Below are 19,305 nucleotides of genomic sequence, written 5' to 3'. Positions count from 1 at the left end.
TATATATATATATATATATATATTGATATTTTCAAATTGCAACATGACAATCATGATCGAAGTAGAGAAATGTGGAGATGCGCTCTTACTTCTGATGATTTGTACCAGGTGGAGTCCCTTAGAGAGAAGATCGATCAAAATCCCTTTGCTAAGTCCATCCTGGTTGTTATGTGGCGTAAAGAAATTCCTATAAAAGTGTTGGGTTTTGTTTGGAAGGCGATCCAGGACAAGATTCCCTCTGCTAAGGCTCTTTCCTCCCATGGTATGTCGGTTCTGTCGACAACGTGTGGTCGTTGTGGTGATCTCGAGGATGTTGACCATATACTGATCTCATGATTGTTTGCTACTTAGGTGCAATCTTGGATTAGCACTTGGTGTGGTGTTTTGCTTTCTCCCTACCCCAACACCAAGGATCTTTTGGAGTTTGTGAATCATTGGGGTAGATGTTTGAAAAAGAAGCTAATTCTTACTATGATCATTTATGGCATTCTGTGGAGTATTTGGAAAGCCAGAAACGATAGAGTTTTTAACAAGCATGCATTTTCCGCTTTTGTGGGTCTTGGATGAAGTCATTTCTTTTGTTTTCTTTTGGGCTATTCACACGGGTAATTTGAAGATTTGTAACGAGTCTAATTGGTGTTTTCCCCATTCTCTTGTTTCTAAGGATGTCACTTGCTTGGGTTGGGTTTCTTTCTAATGCATTAGTCATTTAAAAAAAATAAGATAAAAAAAAAAATAAGAATGCATGTGCAAATTGAGAATCGGACCATCATTTTTGACTAATAAATTAATAATAAATATTATATTATATTAGTTGGAAGTTGGATTAAAGAGAGTATGCGAGTTTGAACGGTCAAAAGGATGATGGCAATCGGCAGCCAATGGCATTGACATGTATGATTGATTATTGTTCAACTCTCTCTCTCTCTCTCTCTCTCTCTCTCTCTCTCTCTCCAAAATCATTTACCTCTTCAATCTTCATCCACACACCCACACTTTTTACTTCTTCTTCTTCTTGCATACGCCTGTTACCTCTCAAAGGTACCTTCTTTTCATCTTCGTATCTATCTGTATCTCAATTGCTACCATATACCAATTCCTTGTTGTCTATTTTGTTCCAGATCCTCATCTCTTATTACGACTTTAATTCTATATGTTTCGAAATTCCTCTTTTAGTTATAATTGTATATGCTGAAAATTTCTCTGAGATCTATTTTATATTCATCTTTGGAAAATAAATTGCTTTACCTGGGACAGGTCTACCTAGTTGGTATTTGTTTTCATTATTGGTTGCTGTGGTCTTTGGGTTTTAGTTACTTACTTGGTCACATTTCAACCGCTGAGGTAGACTAGATTCCTCATTCATATACTGTTATATTTTCTTCTTCAGCTGTTTAGCGCTAGTTAAATCTAAAAATTTCGCATGTAAATTGTAATCGATACTCTTGAATGACTTGGTTTTCTGTTTGACAAGTCCGTGCTTCCTGTATGCAGGACCTTTTTCCTTGCCTAACTTTACATAACACACCCCACCCATGGCGTCGGTAAGTGTGGTACCTGCATCTGGAGTAAAAGAACCCAGTGGAAATACAGTTGCCGCTGAAAAGTTGCCTGATGAGATGAATGACATGAAAATTAGGGATGACAGGGTTAGTCTCTTAGAGTAGTTTCTTGTTGTTAGGATACTACTATTACTATACCATCAATCAATAAATTTCATTTCTCGATTCTCACCATTAATTAGGAAATGGAGCCTGCAATAGTTGATGGCAATGGGGCAGAGACAGGGCATATAATCGTGACAACCATTGGTGGTAGGAATGGTCAGCCAAAACAGGTAACTTTAATACCCTTCCCTTACTACTACTAAATACTAATTATTAATTAAGACCGAGTGATCCAATTGTTGTTTCCAACATTTACTTCAGACAATTAGTTACATGGCCGAGCGTGTTGTTGGGCATGGATCATTTGGAGTTGTGTTTCAGGTAACTTTTTTTTTTTTTTTTTTTTTTTTGGCTTGTTAGTTATTAGAGTGAACCTAAAGCATTGGATTCCAATTCCAGGCGAAATGTTTAGAAACCGGAGAAGCTGTTGCCATTAAAAAGGTTCTACAGGACAAGAGGTATAAGAACCGAGAGCTACAAACCATGCGCATATTGGATCACCCAAATGTTGTTGCCTTGAAGCATTGTTTCTTTTCAACCACAGAAAAGGAGGAACTCTATCTTAACCTTGTATTAGAGTATGTCCCTGAGACCGTGCATCGCGTTATTAAACACTACAACAAGATGAATCAAAGGATGCCCATGATCTATGTGAAACTATACAGTTATCAGGTAACATAACACTTTCTTCTTTTGAATCTTTTAATGTTGAACTTCAGTTATCACAACCTCGTACACTACTAGATTTCTGACCGTGTATTTGTATGATCGCTAAGCCATTTTCTTTGATTATATGCTGCTGCAGATTTTCAGAGCCCTGGCCTACATTCATGGTAGTATTGGAGTGTGTCACAGGGACATCAAGCCTCAAAATCTATTGGTACGCTTCTCTACATGTTTGAGAGCAATTTGGTTCAGGTTGATTGTAGATTTATTTCATCATTTTGTGTAGATAACTGAAGTGTCTATATATGTTTCTCCTTAACTCTAACAGGTAAACCCACATACCCATCAGGTGAAGCTATGCGATTTTGGAAGTGCAAAAGTTTTGGTATGTGCCAATGTTTATATCATAAGATATGATATGTTTTTAGGTTGATCTTTGTGTTGCATTACATTTGATGTGTTTTTGATAGGTAAAAGGAGAGCCAAACATTTCTTATATTTGTTCGAGGTATTATCGAGCACCTGAACTAATTTTTGGGGCAACTGAGTACACCACCGCAATAGATATCTGGTCTGGTGGATGTGTTTTGGCAGAATTGCTGCTTGGACAGGTGGGAGGGTCTTTCAGATTCAATTCAAGAACTATTTTTATTTAATGGATTTAATAAACATCGTATTTGTATGACCTGAAAGCATGACTCTCTTGTAATTTCAGCCTCTTTTCCCTGGTGAGAGTGGAGTTGACCAGCTAGTGGAAATCATAAAGGTACGTACTTGTGGTTTTCGAAATGATTCTTCTTTGATATTTGTTATTGGGATTTGTGTGGGGATTATATTATGTAAACTAAACTGAGGTGAAAGACACATTTTTCGCCTTGCAACAACATCAAATGTGTATTATATGTATATGATATGACTCAGAAACAGTTGGTTTTAAAACCATTATTTTTCTGTTTGGTGATAGGTTTTGGGTACCCCAACAAGGGAGGAGATAAAGTGCATGAACCCCAACTATACAGAATACAAATTTCCCCAGATTAAAGCTCACCCATGGCATAAGGTAGGTAGGTAATTAATTTGATGTCACAATCCCTGGCATGGCCTAAAACATACATACAAATTCAATAATATTCTCAGATATTCCATAAGCGGATGCCTCCAGAAGCTGTTGATCTTGTCTCCAGGCTCCTGCAGTACTCCCCAAATCTTCGAAGCACTGCTGTGAGTTGCATCTATTCTATTCTAAATATTAAATATTCTCGAGATAATACTAATTGCTAAGTAGAGATTGTTATTGTTGTATTTACTTACAGTTGGAGGCAATGATCCATCCGTTCTTTGATGAGTTACGTGATCCTGCTGCTAGGCTGCCAAATGGGCGTTTCCTTCCACCACTTTTCAATTTCAAGCCCCATGGTAATAACAATTTGGTTCTGTTTGATTTTTATTTTTATTTAAAAAAAAGAGAAAAAACTGTACTGAACTGAAAAGGATGTTTGTGGTTTTTGTAGAGCTTAAAGGGGTGCCTGTGGAGATGGTTACCAAGTTGGTCCCTGAGCATGCCAGGAAGCATTGTGCATTCCTTGGTCTGTAAAAAAAACACAAAAAGGAAGGATACGTATGTTTCTTCATTTGTAGTTGTGTGCCTGCTGTCTAGAGATGTAAAACCTAAATGCTATCCAATATCAATATGCTATATGCTATGCTGACCCTCCTTGTGCAAAGTAAAAAGTAAATGTAACCCCCTATATTCGTTTTCATGCAGTGCAACTGCTCTCTCTCTCTCTCTCTCTCTCTCTCTCTCTCTCTCTCTCACTATATATATATATATATATATATATATATATATATATATATATATATATATACACACACACACACACACACACACGAGTGGAATACATAGTTTGGAGGTATGTAAAGCTTCCCCAGCTGGTGTAATAAAGTCTGTGATCTCTCTCTCATTAATTGATTGTATTTTATAAAAGGAAGTTGGTTTTGTTGTTACAATGGCTGTTACGTGAATTGCATTGTTCAACTGAAAGGTTGTAAAAAGAAAGGAAGGGATGTGTTTGTGAGGTTTAATTACTAGCTGTGTTTTGATTATCAGATGCCAGGGTTTATTGATTGAATGGATGCAAAAGGATGTGGATTCTTGACAAACAAATGAATGTGAAAATAGTCAAGATTAATATCAAGGGTAATTTGGAAAATATTATATACATTTGTTGAATAGAATCAGTGGTAAAACTTGCAACAATGTTGTAGAGAGGTGTATATATATATATATATATATATATATATATATATATATATATATATATATATATATATATATATATATATATATATATATATATATATATATATATATATATATATATATATATATATATATATATATATATATATATATTCTTATTTATAGATGGAGGGATGGATGAATTAGTGAGTGACTCCGCATTGTGTTTAAAACCGTCAAAATTGCTCCCAAATCCACAAAACCATAAGTTAAAATTCATCATACAACATTATCAACTGCAAGACCTTAATCAAATTACAGTTTTTTCATCCAACTCATTCAGACTTGGACCATTTATGTGGCAGAATCAGGTCGACCAAAACCCCTCTAGTGATGGCATGGACAGGATTTTGGCAGCAACAATCCTATTTGCAGCTTCTGTGTAGTGGACACCATCCCATACGATGGCTGATGTTACGTTATTGCACATGTTGTATCCCGGCTGCCCGCATGTTGCTTTCACATTGTAATTATTGGGAGGCCCACCATACCCACAGCACGCCTTGAATGGTTCCACGAATCCTGTGCATCATCCATTAATTAATTAACAAATGAATTCCAATATTAATTGATCACCTTTACCTACCATATTCTGAAGCCTTGGCAAACAGATTGTATTTGATGGTGTAAACATCCACATAAAGGATGGCTGCATCTTTCAGTTCTGATCTCAACTCTTTGCACATGCTGCGTAACCCTTTGTTAAACAGTTTGGCCAAATCATTGTGGACACGAAAGCATCCAATCCTGTCAAGGTCGGTATCATTGTGTGCATGTAATGCAAGCTCTTTAGGAGCACAGCCCTGTGGTCCAGTGCTATATACCCAAAACTTTCTCCCACCAGACTGGTATAAATTCTAGGTTCCACACAAAAGCTTCTTCATTCATCGTAAAATACATTTGTATCAAACACGAAATGAAACCAAGAGATGCTTACTTGAACAGCTAGTTTGGTTTCTGCTATAAAAGAAGGAATTTGGGCTGCAACTGGTGCGTAAGTAAGGTTTGATGCATACAGTGCTTCAAGCAGATCATTTTGTCCAACATCTATCATGTAAAGCGCCTTATGGAATTCATCTTCATTGATAAACTCCCCAGAACCTGTTGTCAGTAGTACGACAGATTAATTAATGATGACTGGTACGGAAGAACGTACATATTACATATTACATACCCAATGAGAGGAGTTGAAGGGAACGATTCTTGAAGTGCAGGAACTGCCGAACTTGAATATCAAGATGAAAAGGAACAAACTGTGGTAGAATCATGGCTCCAGCTACTGCAAAATTTACCCCACTTGTGAAATTTGGTGCCAGCGATTCCAGATATGGGCTCAAATAACCCAGCTTCAGATGCTCACCTGTTGAAAAGATGAATCAGGGAGAGCACACAGAGAGAGAGAGAGAGAGAGAGAGAGAGAGAGAGAGAGAGAGAGAGAGGACTGACAGATAAAGTCAAGGATGAGTCGACCGTCACCGAAACGACCAGTGCCTCTGTGAAAGAAGGTAATGCCGTGTGGAAGGCCAATGGGAAGTCCTGCACCGGCCAGCACTCCTCCAGTGTCGGAGTTTGCATCACCAAAGTTAATTACAAGCATATCTGGTCTTGCTCTTGTGGAAGCCGAGATACCAAACACCATCCAGACCCATAGGAGCCACAAAATCATATTCACCCTGTTGAAACTCATTCTCCTACTATACTGCAATCTCGTACAAAATCATTCTCTATTAGTACACCTGCGCTGCAATCTGCAACTTGATATTTAAAAAACCTAAATTGGACGTCGTCATCCATTTGTTCCCTTGTGATTTCATAAGCATAGATTACTGCAACTTGGTTTTATAATTCCTGAAATATGGTTATTCTTTTCTCCTTGGACCTTGCTAGCTGTTTTTCACGTTGACGCTTCCTTTAAATTAATATTTAAAGACCCGTCTCTGACTACTTAGACTACTCTCCCTCACATCATTTTCTCCCCATGCTCCCTCGTTCTTAACAACTTCTTTCCTAGTCAATTTAACGGAAAAAAAACCTGAAAATAATACTAGTTTGTTTTTGAGATAATGTTATAAAAAACTTTAAGTTTAACAGAAAATGTCGGTTTTACCCTTTAACAGATTTTTGGTTTGTTTATGACGTAAATTTTTCATTTGTTTGTCGGTTTTTCCCTTTTGATCTATAATAGAAGGTTTTCAGGTTACCGTGAATTATTTTTTGCGAAAAAACCCATAAATTTCTAAATATTTTGCAAAAAAAACCTTAAGTTATAAACAAACAAATATATATATATATATATATATATATATATATATATATATATATATATATATATATATATTCAAAATTTGATAAAAGTAAATAGTTTTCTAAAAATTTAAGATAAAATTACAAAAATAGTCCCTGTGGTATGCATTTTTTGGGGGTTTTAGTCCAAACATTGACTTTTTTGGCTTCGTGGTTTTTTTGAACTAGTTTCATTGTGTTTTTGGTCCCTCTGAATAGTGAAATGACTGTAATACCCTTGGGTTATTTATTTTTCATTTCTTTCATTTTTTAAAAATCTAAATATTTATTTATTTATTTAACTAATTAAAAAAAATAAAAGTCTCTCTCTCTCTCTCTCTCTCTCTCTCTCTCTCCAAAGAAAAAGTCAAAAGAACACCCACCCCACCCCACTTCTTCTTCCCTAAGGCCATCTACAATGGGAGTTGTATGGGAGTTTAATGGAATAAATATGAATATAATAAAGAGGAGAGAGAGTGGCATGCAACGGTTCAATGGATTTGTAAAGGAAATTTATTAATTTTTTAAGAATTTAAATGAATGTATACATTCTCTTTCCTACTTGGCATTTCATACCACTCCCCATGGGTTTAATCCATTGGAGATGGCCTAACCCATCTTGTTTATCTTAAACTTCACCCATCTAATCCACAATCTCGTGAAGCCTTACTCTTCTTCATGTGCTTGTTTTCCGGCGAACCACCACCATTACCACACTCTCCTCCATCTTTGTTGTCTGCTATGCACGAGAATCCATCTCACCCATTCTTTCTCCGACATCAACAATCCCAAGGTCACCAGAGCTATTTTTTGATGTTGTATTACCAGCAACACTGATGTGTACTAAATCAGAGTGTAGATTCCAAATCAAAGTTTTTTGTTTAGTTTGAATTTGAACTTACATTAGAGCCACCACTTGTAACCTAGATTTGATGGCGATTTCCCATTGCAAGATCTTGGTGTAGTTCACCATCGGAGTAACTGAAACGGAGAAACAAAAGCGAGAGTAGTGACGAGGGGTGGTCGACGGGGATGTTACAGCGGACCAGCGGGAGCGACGGCGGTGCAGGTTGGTGTGTACGTGTATGTGTGTGTGTGTGTGTTTTTCCGATCATCTATAGTTCTTTTAGCTCGTTCTTCTGGGCTAAATGGAGCTTTGTCTCCTTCAACAACAACCCCAATATCCATAAACAATAAAGTTACAAGGATTGGTGGGTCTAAACTCTAGTACCCAAGTTCAACTTGCTTTTGGAGTGTAGATTTGAAATCAGAGTTTGTTTAGTTCGAATCTGCACTGATCGTCGAATTAAGTAGCGTTTTCCAGGAGGGTGTCTAATCCACCATCATAAACTCACAGTGGGGGAAACAATGAAATCAATTGGGTTTTAGTCTATTGATTATTGATTTGGGTTCTCTTGGATTTAAGTATCAGGAATGAGGTTTGCGAGTTTAAGGGAGGAAGACCAAAAAGAAAAAGAAAATAAAAAAAAAATGAAGAGAGAGAGAGAGAGAGAGAGAGAGAGAGACTTTTACTTTTTTTAAATAGTTAAATAAATAAATAAGTATGTAGATTTTTAAAAAGTGAAAAAAATGAAAAATAAATAACCCAAGGGTATTACAGTCATTTCACTATTCAAGAGGACCAAAAACGTAATGAAACTAGCTTAGAAGGACCACGAAACCAAAAAAGTCGAGGTTTGGACTAAAACCCCAAAAAATGCATACCACAGGGACCATTTTTGCAATTTTGTCAAAATTTAAATGTCAAAAGTTTATATCAAACTAATATAAGTTTTACTGGACTTATATTATACATCCAAAATTTAAACATATTTTTAGCTTTACGTACGGTAAATTTTATATTGGTTCGATATAAACTTTTTATATTTAAATTTTAAAAAAAGTTACCTAGTTTTATCAAAATTTGAATATATTCCTTGATTAATACTTAAACTTTTCAAAGTAAAATTAAAAAACGTCTGTTAGCTAATAATTAACTATGCTAAAATAGTTAAACGTATGAATAATATGATAATTAAATTCAATTAATTCTTTTTAAAGGAAAATAAAAATATTTATATGCTTAGAGGTTTGTATTGCAGGAATAATAATATATCATATTGACACCCATGTCGCATAGCAGACCCGATCTGCATAGAATTATTAGAAGCCTTGCTTTGCATGATCATAACAACAGTTACACTTCATCACACCGACCATATCATACTCTTAACAAGGAAATATCACTAATCCAGCCCATGCTTGGCTCATCGCAACACCACGAATCTCGTAGGCAGGTTCAGTCGTCTTTTTATTCTTTGATGCATTGGTTCTTTGTCTAGTCTGACCCGAATGTCAGCAATCTAATCGCATTGGACTAGGGGGACTTGACAACACACAATTTATGTGACTGAGTCTATTCCAATGTCATTGGCCGCATACCAATAACATTGGATTGGGGGACTTGATGATATTAGGCCCATTATTATGGTCCAGACAGCTCTGGTGCGCCAGCCTTGCCTGGCGCTCTCATGTCAGCCCTATCTGGCGATTCCTTGCCAGCCCTGCCTGATGCTTCCTTGCTAGCTCAGCCTGTCGCTTCCTTGCCAGCCTTTCCTGGTGTCCGCCCTCTAGCCTTGCCTGGTAGTCGCCCACCAGCGTCGCCCGATGCCCCCGGACGACCTTGCCCAACTCCTTGCTAGCTAGGCCTGAATTGGGCTAGCCCAAGGCCTGGCCTAATTCCCCTTGACCTAATTGTCCCCTATAAAGTGAACAGTACCTCCTCCATGGAGAGGGATCTTTCCCCTTGGCTGAGCCACCGCCCTAGACTCCGGCCAGGTGGCTCAGCCACCATACACCATCCCTATCACCAAGATAGTTCTTTTCCAGCCATGAGGAACTGGTCAAACTTGATCTTCAGAGTTTGCTCTCGGGGTACAATCCCTAGGGCGGTTCTAACGACCTTGCTCTGTGACTTTCAGATCTCCGTCGCATCAGAAGTCCAAAAGAGAAGTCGGAGTTCCATGTCGCATATATATATATATATATATATATATATATATATATATATATATATATATATATATATATATATATATGTGTGTGTGTGTGTGTGTGTGTGTGTGTGTGTAGTTAATTAAGTCTATTATATTCTATAACAATCGGTTCCAAAAGTCGCAATTGTTACACCCAGCGTACATGCCATGTACGCCCTGCGTACGGACCAATTCTCATATCCATCTTAACTTCTAACAGCCATAATTTCTTCGTCCTAACTCCATTTTCGGCGTTCTTTATATGCACGGAAAGGTATAAAAAAACCCTAAATCTTATATAGTTGATTTTGACTTACCACAAACTGATTTAACACCATAATGAAGGGTTTTGAGCATTCTAACACTTCCTAAGTGTACATGCAACCCTAATAACCTTGGATCTATGTTTGTCTAATTATCATGCAAAGTTGAATTCCAAGGTTATATTCCTATCTAGCATACACGGGGAACAATTTTAACTTGAATCATAGATAGAATAACTTACCTTGTTGTTGCTTGTGTTCCTTGAAACCTTGTGAGCCTAGCACCCCAAGTGTGATGCCTCAAATGCTTCACACAACACCAAATGCTCTTGGAAAGACTCTTGAGATAACACACACTTCTCAAAATCGGCCAAGCCCTCTTGTTTCTTAGTGTTCAACTTGTGTGTAGCCAATTTTGTGGAGAATGGGACTCTTATATAGTGTTGGCACATCTAGGGTTACACCATGTAAACCCTAATGTGTCATGACTCTTCATTTCCATGACCCATGGGTTTGTAACTCCCATGGAGCATCCTATGGGTAAAACCCAACTTGATAATCCATGGAGCCTTTTAGCCCACTATACAAGATATGGATGATTTACATAACCAACCCATATATTTAATTAGTTATCCTTTGATCACTTAATTAATTCCAAATTAATTCTTTGATCAACTAATTAAATAATATTATTAATATATTAGAACTTATAATATATTAATAATCTCCAAGTGTTATTTCTCTCATTTAGTCTATCCAATTGCATGGTGCCATGCAACCCAAATGGACCATGCCGGGTCGGGTCAAGTACAAGCCCGAAATAGTTATGGACTTAGACACCTTATCCAACAGTCTCCCACTTGGATAAGTCTAATAACTATATCTCTAGTACTTCAGGAACCGACCGGCAATCGTAGCTCTTTCAAGGTCTCTCGGAACTGAGAAGATGATGGTACGCCATTTAAGATAAGTGATCATATAATCCTCCGTTCTAGATATCAGCCGGACAAATACATGGAACATAATCTTGCTTATTGTCCAACATTTGTTTCCCGATTTCCGATTTGTTTGACATAGAACTTAATTGAACACATCAACTTAGTTCTGACCGGGCCCGGTACATGGGTCAAAACAAAATCATCGAGGGGCCCAGATATCAGCTTCTAATCCAAGAAGGAACAGATAAACTTCGACTCATATGTTTGTTCTACCACTCATTGAATTACACACAAAAGTACGTTTTATAACATCAAGTTACCAATGCGGTTTCGTACAGTCAATGCATAACCAACTTGTAAGTAACAAATCATATCTCTAGGTTTGAAGACTTATATGATATTACCGTCTCACGATCACTCGAGATAGAATTCCATGAAGTGATTCCAGTGAGCGTGGGTTGAGTCCAATGCTCAGAACTTATGAGCACTCATGATTGTTGTAGCCTTGTCCAAGACCTCTACAACCAAACATGACAGTCTTGATTCATATCCACTTCCAACATATGATCGACTGTGGAGGTTTGAATACTATATTATACCAAACAAAATTATTCTGGAAGTCAAAACATGCAAAAGAAATATAGTAAACGATCGACAAGAGATAGTAACACTTTACTCATAAATAAAATACTTTTTATTCATCATCAAATGTCAATTACACTTTACAAATTTCGAGATTATCTAACTACTAAATCTAATATCATCCTTCAGCCCTATGCTCCGAGCATGCTGGAGATGCTTAACCCGAGACAGTCCCTTTGTGAGGGGATCTGCTGGATTCTCATCTGATGATACCCTCTTTGCCACGAGGTGTCCTTCTTCGATCCGATGTCTAATGAAATGGTATTTTCTGTCGATGTGTCTAGATCTCCCATGATCCATTGGTTCCTTGGCTAAGGCAACAGCACTTTCACTATCACAGAAAATTTCCATTGGCTCTTTAATAGCTGGTACAACTCCAAGGTCTCCAATGAAGTTCTTCAGCCATATAGCCTCCTTTCCTGCTTCGCTAGCTGCAATATACTCTGATTCACAAGTAGAATCTGCCACTGTCTCTTGCTTGGAACTCTTCCAAGAAATTGCTCCTCCGTTTAGGGTAAAGACCCAGCCCGACTGAGAGCGGAAATTATCCCTATCAGTCTGGAAGCTAGCATCACTATACCCTACAACTCTCAAGTCATTACTCCCACCGAGGGTAAGAACCCAGTCCTTAGTCCTCCGTAGGTACTTGAGGATATTCTTTACCGCAGTCCAGTGTGCCTTGCTAGGGTTCGCCTGATACCTGCTAACCATGCTCAAGGCAAAAGCTACATCGGGTCGAGTACACGTCATAGCATACATGATCGATCCTACAGCCGAAGCGTAAGGTGTTCGACTCATTTCTGCTATCTCAGCCTCAGTGCTAGGGCTTTGTGTCTTACTCAATCTGGTGTTACTCTGGATGGGTAACTCTCCTTTCTTGGAATCCTGCATGCTGAATCTCTTCAGCACCTTATCCAAGTAGGTACTTTGACTAAGTCCAATTAGTCTTTTACTCCGATCTCTCAAGATTCTTATCCCTAGAATATAGGCAGCTTCACCAAGGTCCTTCATAGCGAAACACTTCCCAAGCCAGGATTTTACTTCCTGCAGGGTTGGAATGTCGTTTCCTATGAGTAGTATGTCATCCACATACAATACCAAAAAGCTAACTATACTCCCACTAGCCTTGACATAAACACAAGATTCATCTTCACTCCTAGAAAAGCCAAATTCCTTGACCTTTTCATCAAAGCAAAGATTCCATCTGCGAGGTGCTTGCTTCAATCCATAAATGGATTTCTCAAGCTTACACACTCTATTAGGGTACTCGTTGCTGACAAAACCCTCTGGCTGACTCATGTAAACATCTTCAGCCAACTTCCCATTAAGGAAAGCGGTTTTGACATCCATCTGCCATATTTCATAATCATGAAATGCAGCTATGGCTAATAGAACCCGAATAGACTTAATCTTGGCTACCGGAGAAAAGGTCTCATCATAGTCCACTCCAGGAATTTGAGAGAAGCCCTTTGCAACCAGTCTAGCCTTATAAGTGTGTACTTTACCATCCATGTCGGTCTTCTTCTTGAAGACCCATTTGCACCCTACTGTTTTTCGACCTGGTACATTTTCAACCAAGTTCCAAACTTGATTATCATACATGGATTGTATCTCGCTATCCATAGCCTCTTTCCATTTAGCAGACTCGGGGCCTGCCATGGCTTCCTCGTAGCTGTTAGGGTCATCTTGACTTACTAGTGTTTCATCACTAATAAGTGTCTCACCTTCTGCAGTAATATGGAATCCATAGTAATGCTCAGGTGCACTCCTAACTCTCGTGGAACGTCTCAGAGGTACAGATTTGTCAATTGGCTCAACAGGAGTTTCCTCCTCAAGTTGAGGGCTAGAGTTTGAAGTTCCTTCACCGCTTGATTCTTGAATTTCTTCAAGATCAATTTGCCTCCCACTGTCTCCTTGGCTTATAAACTCTCTTTCTCGAAAGACTCCTCTTCTTGCTACAAAAACCACATTGTCACTAGGTCTGTAGAAGAGGTAACCAAAGGATCGCTGTGGGTAACCGATGAAAATACACCTCTCGCTTCGAGGTTCGAGCTTATCATGAGTCTCGCGTCTCACGAAAGCCTCGCAACCCCAAATCTTGATGTGGTCTAGTTTAGGTACTTTACCAGTCCACATCTCGTGAGGAGTTTTGGCAACTTTCTTTGTAGGGACTAGATTAAGAATATGGGCGGCAGTCTCTAAGGCATACCCCCAGAATGAGATTGGTAGCGAAGCTCGACTCATCATGGAACGAACCATATCCAACAAGGTTCAATTACGCCTCTCAGCCACACCATTCAACTGTGGTGTCCTGGGAGGTGTCAATTGTGAGACTATCCCACATTCCCTTAGATAGTCGAGGAACTCTGAACTAAGATACTCACCACCACGATCGGATCGAAGCATCTTAATGTTCCTGCCCAATTGATTCTCGACTTCCTGTTTAAATTCCTTAAACCTCTCGAAAGTCTCTGACTTATGCTTGATCAAGTAGACATATCCATATCTACTATAATCATCAGTAAAAGTCAAATAATAACGATTAGCATCCCTTGTGGCATGTTTGAATGGTCCACACACATCCGTGTGTATAAGGTCCAACAAACCTTCACCCCTCTCACACGAACCTGTGAAGGGTGACTTTGTCATTTTTCCAAGTAAGCATGATTCGCAACTATCATCTGACTTTAGGTCAAACGACTCCAAGACTCCATCCTTTTGGAGTTGGCCTATGCGTTTCTTGCTTATATGTCCAAGACGATAGTGCCACAAAGATGCTTTATCCAAGTTATTATTAGTAGAATCAATACACAAAACATTATTTCCTAAGTTATCTACAACAGATACAGCTTCATACACACCATCACAAGGTAATGCTTTAAAATAAAGAACATTATTAAAGAAAGCATCAATAGAACCAACTTCATTATTAAATGAAAAGGTAAACCCTTGTTTGTACAAAGCATGAAAGGAAATAATATTTCTTGCCATTCCTGGTGAATAACAACACTTATTCAAATCTAAACTAAACCCACTACTTAGCGATAAAGTATAAACTCCAATCTTGGTGACAGGTATAGCTTTCCTATTCCCCATGATCAAGTTTATCCTTCCTTGCTCCACATCCTCACTTCTTCTTAGTCCCTGCAAGTCACAACAAATATGAATACCACAACTGGTATCAAGGACCCAAGAATTAGAATGGGGTGAGTTATTAGAAATGATAGTGTAAATACCTGCATGGTTGGGTTTAACTTTCCCATCCTTCACATCTTGCTGGTATTTTGGGCAGTTCCGCTTCCAATGAGCCTTTTCATGGCAATAGAAGCATTCAGCCTCTTTTGGGTCAGAAGAAGGAGTAATGAAACCTTTCTTGGTTCCACTTGAAGAAGAGCCATCAAGGGTCCGAACCTTGGTACCCTTAGAAGAGCTCTTTCTCTTCCTCCCTCGACTTTTCCCGATTGCCAAAACCGGAGTAGAGTTTTGAGTAGGAGTGATAGCAACCGACTTCCCCTTAAGACCTGATTTTGCGGTCTTGAGAAGTCCCTGAAGTTTGCTGAGGGTGACTTCTTCCTTGTTCATGTGATATGTCATGCGGAATTGATCATAGCACGATGGTAAGGAATGCAAAATAATATCTATTGCAAGATCCTTCGGGAAGTTCACATTAAGCTTCAGCAAACGATCCACATACCTTTGCATTTTCTGCATGTGGCTCGTGACGGATTCCCCGTCCTTCATCATGGTTGTTATCATGGAGCAGATGATTTCATACCTCTCTTGTCTTGCACTTTGATGGTATCTTTCCATCAAATCTTGGTGCATGTCATAAGGGTAGAAATCCTCATAAGACTTTTGGAGTTCCGCTGTCATCGTGGCCATCATGATGCAAGCCACTTTCGTAGCATCCCTTTCATGTGCCCGGAATTCAGCGATCTCCTGAGGAGTTGCAGTGGACTCATTAATCTCCTTAAGCTCCTTGTCAAGGACATATTCTTTGTCCTCGTAGCGGGTAATCATCCTGATGTTTCTGATCCACTCATTAAAGTTGGATCCATCAAAGGTGACTTTCCCACACAAGTTCATAAGGGTAAAGGAGCCATTAGGATTAGAGCCAGAAGCATTGTTGAAAGACATCTGAAGAAAAGAGGACAAGATTAGTTTAGATAAGAGTGTCCTTAATAAAACACCCAAATGTAATATTAAGGCTAGGATCCAATCACAATATAATATAACTTAGAAGAGGTATGTCGTAATCTAAGCTATATCATATTTGAAAGGTAGGTGAATGACGATTCACCAATTTCCACCACGAAAACCGCAATATTTTAGTATTAGGTTTTTGAATGGTTCTTAGAAATTCCTAGATTCTTTGAGATTCAATGAACTTTTCAAAGGCATTTTTCAATCTCGAGTGTGCCCTCCAAGTTTTGTGACTGGGATACCGAGGATCACAAAACGAGGTGTGAAGTAACCATGCAAATCACTTGGTACCCTTAAAGTTTATCACTCAATCGATGTGCCGGTTAACCACACACGCTCCACCGATACTATAATAAACCCTAAGTCACCCTTTACCTACCTTGTTAAGTCCAAGTTAGTGTGCCGGTTAACCACACACGCTCCACCAACGACTTAATCAAAGTGTAAAGTGTAATTTCATGGAATAGCACCTTATTCACATTTTTCCTAAAGTAACTAAGATTGGGAATTTAATAAAAACATTTAGTTACTTTATAATATTCATCATACTTTGAATGAGAATTAGTAAGTCCTTGTCTTACCCGTTCGGCTAACGACTCTCCACCGATCAAGCAAGCGGTGGGTGAGAGTGGACACCCATTAAGTCACCATTTTATAGGCAACAACCTTATACCCACCTTATAGACCGGCTTCGTGAATGAGGCATACTAGCGGTAAGACGACTTTGTTCTTATACATATATATATATAATTATTAAATCATAATAATATAAGTATAAGGGTTGAATTTTAACTTTGGTAAAATTCTAGGGGTTGGAACTAAAGTTTTAACTTAACTTTACTTGTTCCAAAACTTGAGGGCAAGTTTTGAAATCTTTCAAAACTTTTCATTTCTTGTAACTTATGAGTTTAATAGAGTAATAAAATGAGGACTTTTCATTTTTCTAACTCTTGTGTTCTTTTAATGGTTTTTAATCCAAGAGACTTTTGGTTTTCCATAACTTGAGGACAAGTTATGGACTCCATTAAAACACATTATGATCATGAATTAATCTACCACATAGGTTACAAATAATTCCTATGATCATCTAAACATCATAAGAACAAGAATATGAATATGAACACTTTCAAGAATCAAAATCACATTTAATCTTTGTAATTTTGATAACTAGTTGTTGTAAATGATTTAGAAAAGACATTACACCTTCTAAAAAAAGTTTTCAAGTACCAAAACATTTTAGGGTAATGATTCTAATCCATTTCCAACAACTCAAGTCGAAATTCTGCACTCTGTCGACCCTACTCGCCGAGTGCATAAACCTACTCGCCGAGTAGGTTGAAGATACACATGAACTCGACGAGTCCTCCCCATGGACTCACCGAGTCCATCAGTCAGACAGCAGATTTTTCGACTTTCTTCAACTTTTAAGCACAAATAACAAACAAACAAGCCTAGACTCTGATACCACTGAAGGGTTTTGAGCATTCTAACACTTCCTAAGTGTACATGCAACCCTAATAACCTTGGATCTATGTTTGTCTAATTATCATGCAAAGTTGAATTCCAAGGTTATATTCCTATCTAGCATACACGGGGAACAATTTTAACTTGAATCATAGATAGAATAACTTACCTTGTTGTTGCTTGTGTTCCTTGAAACCTTGTGAGCCTAGCACCCCAAGTGTGATGCCTCAAATGCTTCACACAACACCAAATGCTCTTGGAAAGACTCTTGAGATAACACACACTTCTCAAAATCGGCCAAGCCCTCTTGTTTCTTAGTGTTCAACTTGTGTAACCAATTTTGTGGAGAATGGGTCTCTTATATAGTGTTGCACATCTAGGGTTACACCATGTAAACCCTAATGTGTCATGACTCTTCATTTCCATGACCCATGGGTTTGTAACTCCCATGGAGCATCCATGGAGCATCCTATGGGTAGAACCCAACTTGATAATCCATGGAGCCTCTTAGCCCACTATATAAGATATAGATGATTTACATAATCAACCCATATATTTAATTAATTATCCTTTGATCACTTAATTAATTCCAAATTAATTCTTTGATCAACTAATCAAATAATATTATTAATATATTAGAACTTATAATATATTAATAATCTCCAAGTGTTATTTCTCTCATTTAGTCTATCCAATTGCATGGTGCCATGCAACCCAAATGGACCATGCCGGGTCGGGTCAAGTACAAGCCCGAAATAGTTATGGACTTAGACACCTTATCCAACACATAACCCTTGCGAGAAACCTAATTTATAGCTTTTTTCCTTCAACCCTTTGGTCCAACACACAAATCAAAGGGTTTGGCCTTCGAAAACGACATTATCAACCTTTATTAAGGTCTAAAACTTCCTTCCTTTCAAGCCCAAATCTTTTTCATAATCGAACTTCGAATGACGACCCTGAATTGAAAAAGGAAACAAGGTGTTACATTTTGCTTCTTTTTTTCACGTATAGATAAAGTGACTGAATGGGTAACAATGTCTATCTATAAAGTGTTGTATACAAAAGTTATGTTCTATTCTAAACAAATTTCACAATATTCATCACTTTTAACATGAAATGAGTTGGGAGGAATAAAGAAGAAAGGAATGGAAAATTTTGTAAAAGTGTTAGTGTCTAAATGCATAAGTTATGTTCTATTCTAAACAAATTTCACAATATTCATCACTTTTAACATGAAATGAGTTGGGAGGAATAAAGAAGAAAGGAATGGAAAATTTTGTAAAAGTGTTAGTGTCTAAATGCACTAACCCAATTTTTTTTGACTTAACTCATTAACAATTTCACAATATTCATCATTTTATCGTCAAATAAGTAGTTATAGAATTGAAATTAAATCCAATAATTTTACCCTGATTGCAAATTCAAGGAAGTCATTTATTTAAGATTTGTTATAAGGAGCAGGAATTGGATATGCTTATGGCAATGAAAGATGGCAACCAACATTTAGAAGAAACAAAGATCCACCCAAATGAAAAAATGATTGGAAGATTTCAAAAGTTTCTTGAGAATAGGATTATAACATGTTGCATACTTAAGAGAAAATTTAATTAGAAACAACAAATGGCTTGTTATCAAAATTGAACATTGATCTTCAACCAATCAAGGTCATCACTGGTGATAAAACACCATGGGATTGGGAGGAGAAGTCTATAGTTTTAAAATTAGCAAATAAACTACATAAACATAAAAGAAATAAACTTCGGAGAGAAATAAGAGAAAGCAAATAGGTGATATGCTTAACAAGGTGTTACCTCTAATTTTAATTTCATTTTCTTTCTT

General features: G+C 37.7%; 2 protein-coding genes across 3 annotated transcripts; one reads left to right on the top strand and one right to left on the bottom strand.

The window, feature by feature from the left end:
- The first annotated feature begins 868 nt into the window (after positions 1–868).
- Positions 869–4,091, top strand: LOC111907827 (shaggy-related protein kinase alpha). 2 transcript variants are annotated; one of them, XM_042897764.2, is made up of 14 exons: positions 869–1,041; positions 1,258–1,344; positions 1,495–1,649; positions 1,745–1,837; positions 1,929–1,988; positions 2,067–2,339; positions 2,473–2,547; positions 2,662–2,718; positions 2,804–2,944; positions 3,049–3,099; positions 3,298–3,393; positions 3,471–3,554; positions 3,647–3,749; positions 3,845–4,091. In XM_042897764.2, the coding sequence occupies exons 3-14, from the start codon at positions 1,536–1,538 to the stop codon at positions 3,925–3,927; spliced, it is 1,230 nt and encodes a 409-aa protein (XP_042753698.1). In that variant the 5' UTR covers positions 869–1,041; positions 1,258–1,344; positions 1,495–1,535; the 3' UTR covers positions 3,928–4,091. The 2 variants fall into 2 exon arrangements, with proteins under 2 accessions (XP_042753698.1, XP_023759401.1); XM_023903633.3 differs by lacking the exon at positions 1,258–1,344.
- A 705-nt stretch (positions 4,092–4,796) lies between these two features.
- Positions 4,797–6,591, bottom strand: LOC111907828 (GDSL esterase/lipase At3g62280). Its single transcript, XM_023903635.3, has 5 exons — positions 6,082–6,591; positions 5,810–5,995; positions 5,573–5,736; positions 5,222–5,492; positions 4,797–5,157 (listed from the first exon to the last, which is right to left on the bottom strand). Exons 1-5 carry the CDS (start codon positions 6,320–6,322, stop codon positions 4,943–4,945), a joined length of 1,077 nt encoding a protein of 358 aa, XP_023759403.1. The 5' UTR covers positions 6,323–6,591; the 3' UTR covers positions 4,797–4,942.
- Between the last annotated feature and the right edge of the window lie 12,714 nt (positions 6,592–19,305).

The sequence above is a fragment of the Lactuca sativa genome, chromosome 8 (genome assembly GCF_002870075.4).
Source record: "Lactuca sativa cultivar Salinas chromosome 8, Lsat_Salinas_v11, whole genome shotgun sequence".
NCBI classification, from domain to species: domain Eukaryota; kingdom Viridiplantae; phylum Streptophyta; class Magnoliopsida; order Asterales; family Asteraceae; genus Lactuca; species Lactuca sativa.
The sequence above is the reverse complement of the archived record's forward strand: the minus strand, read 5'-3'. Positions and strand labels throughout refer to the sequence as shown.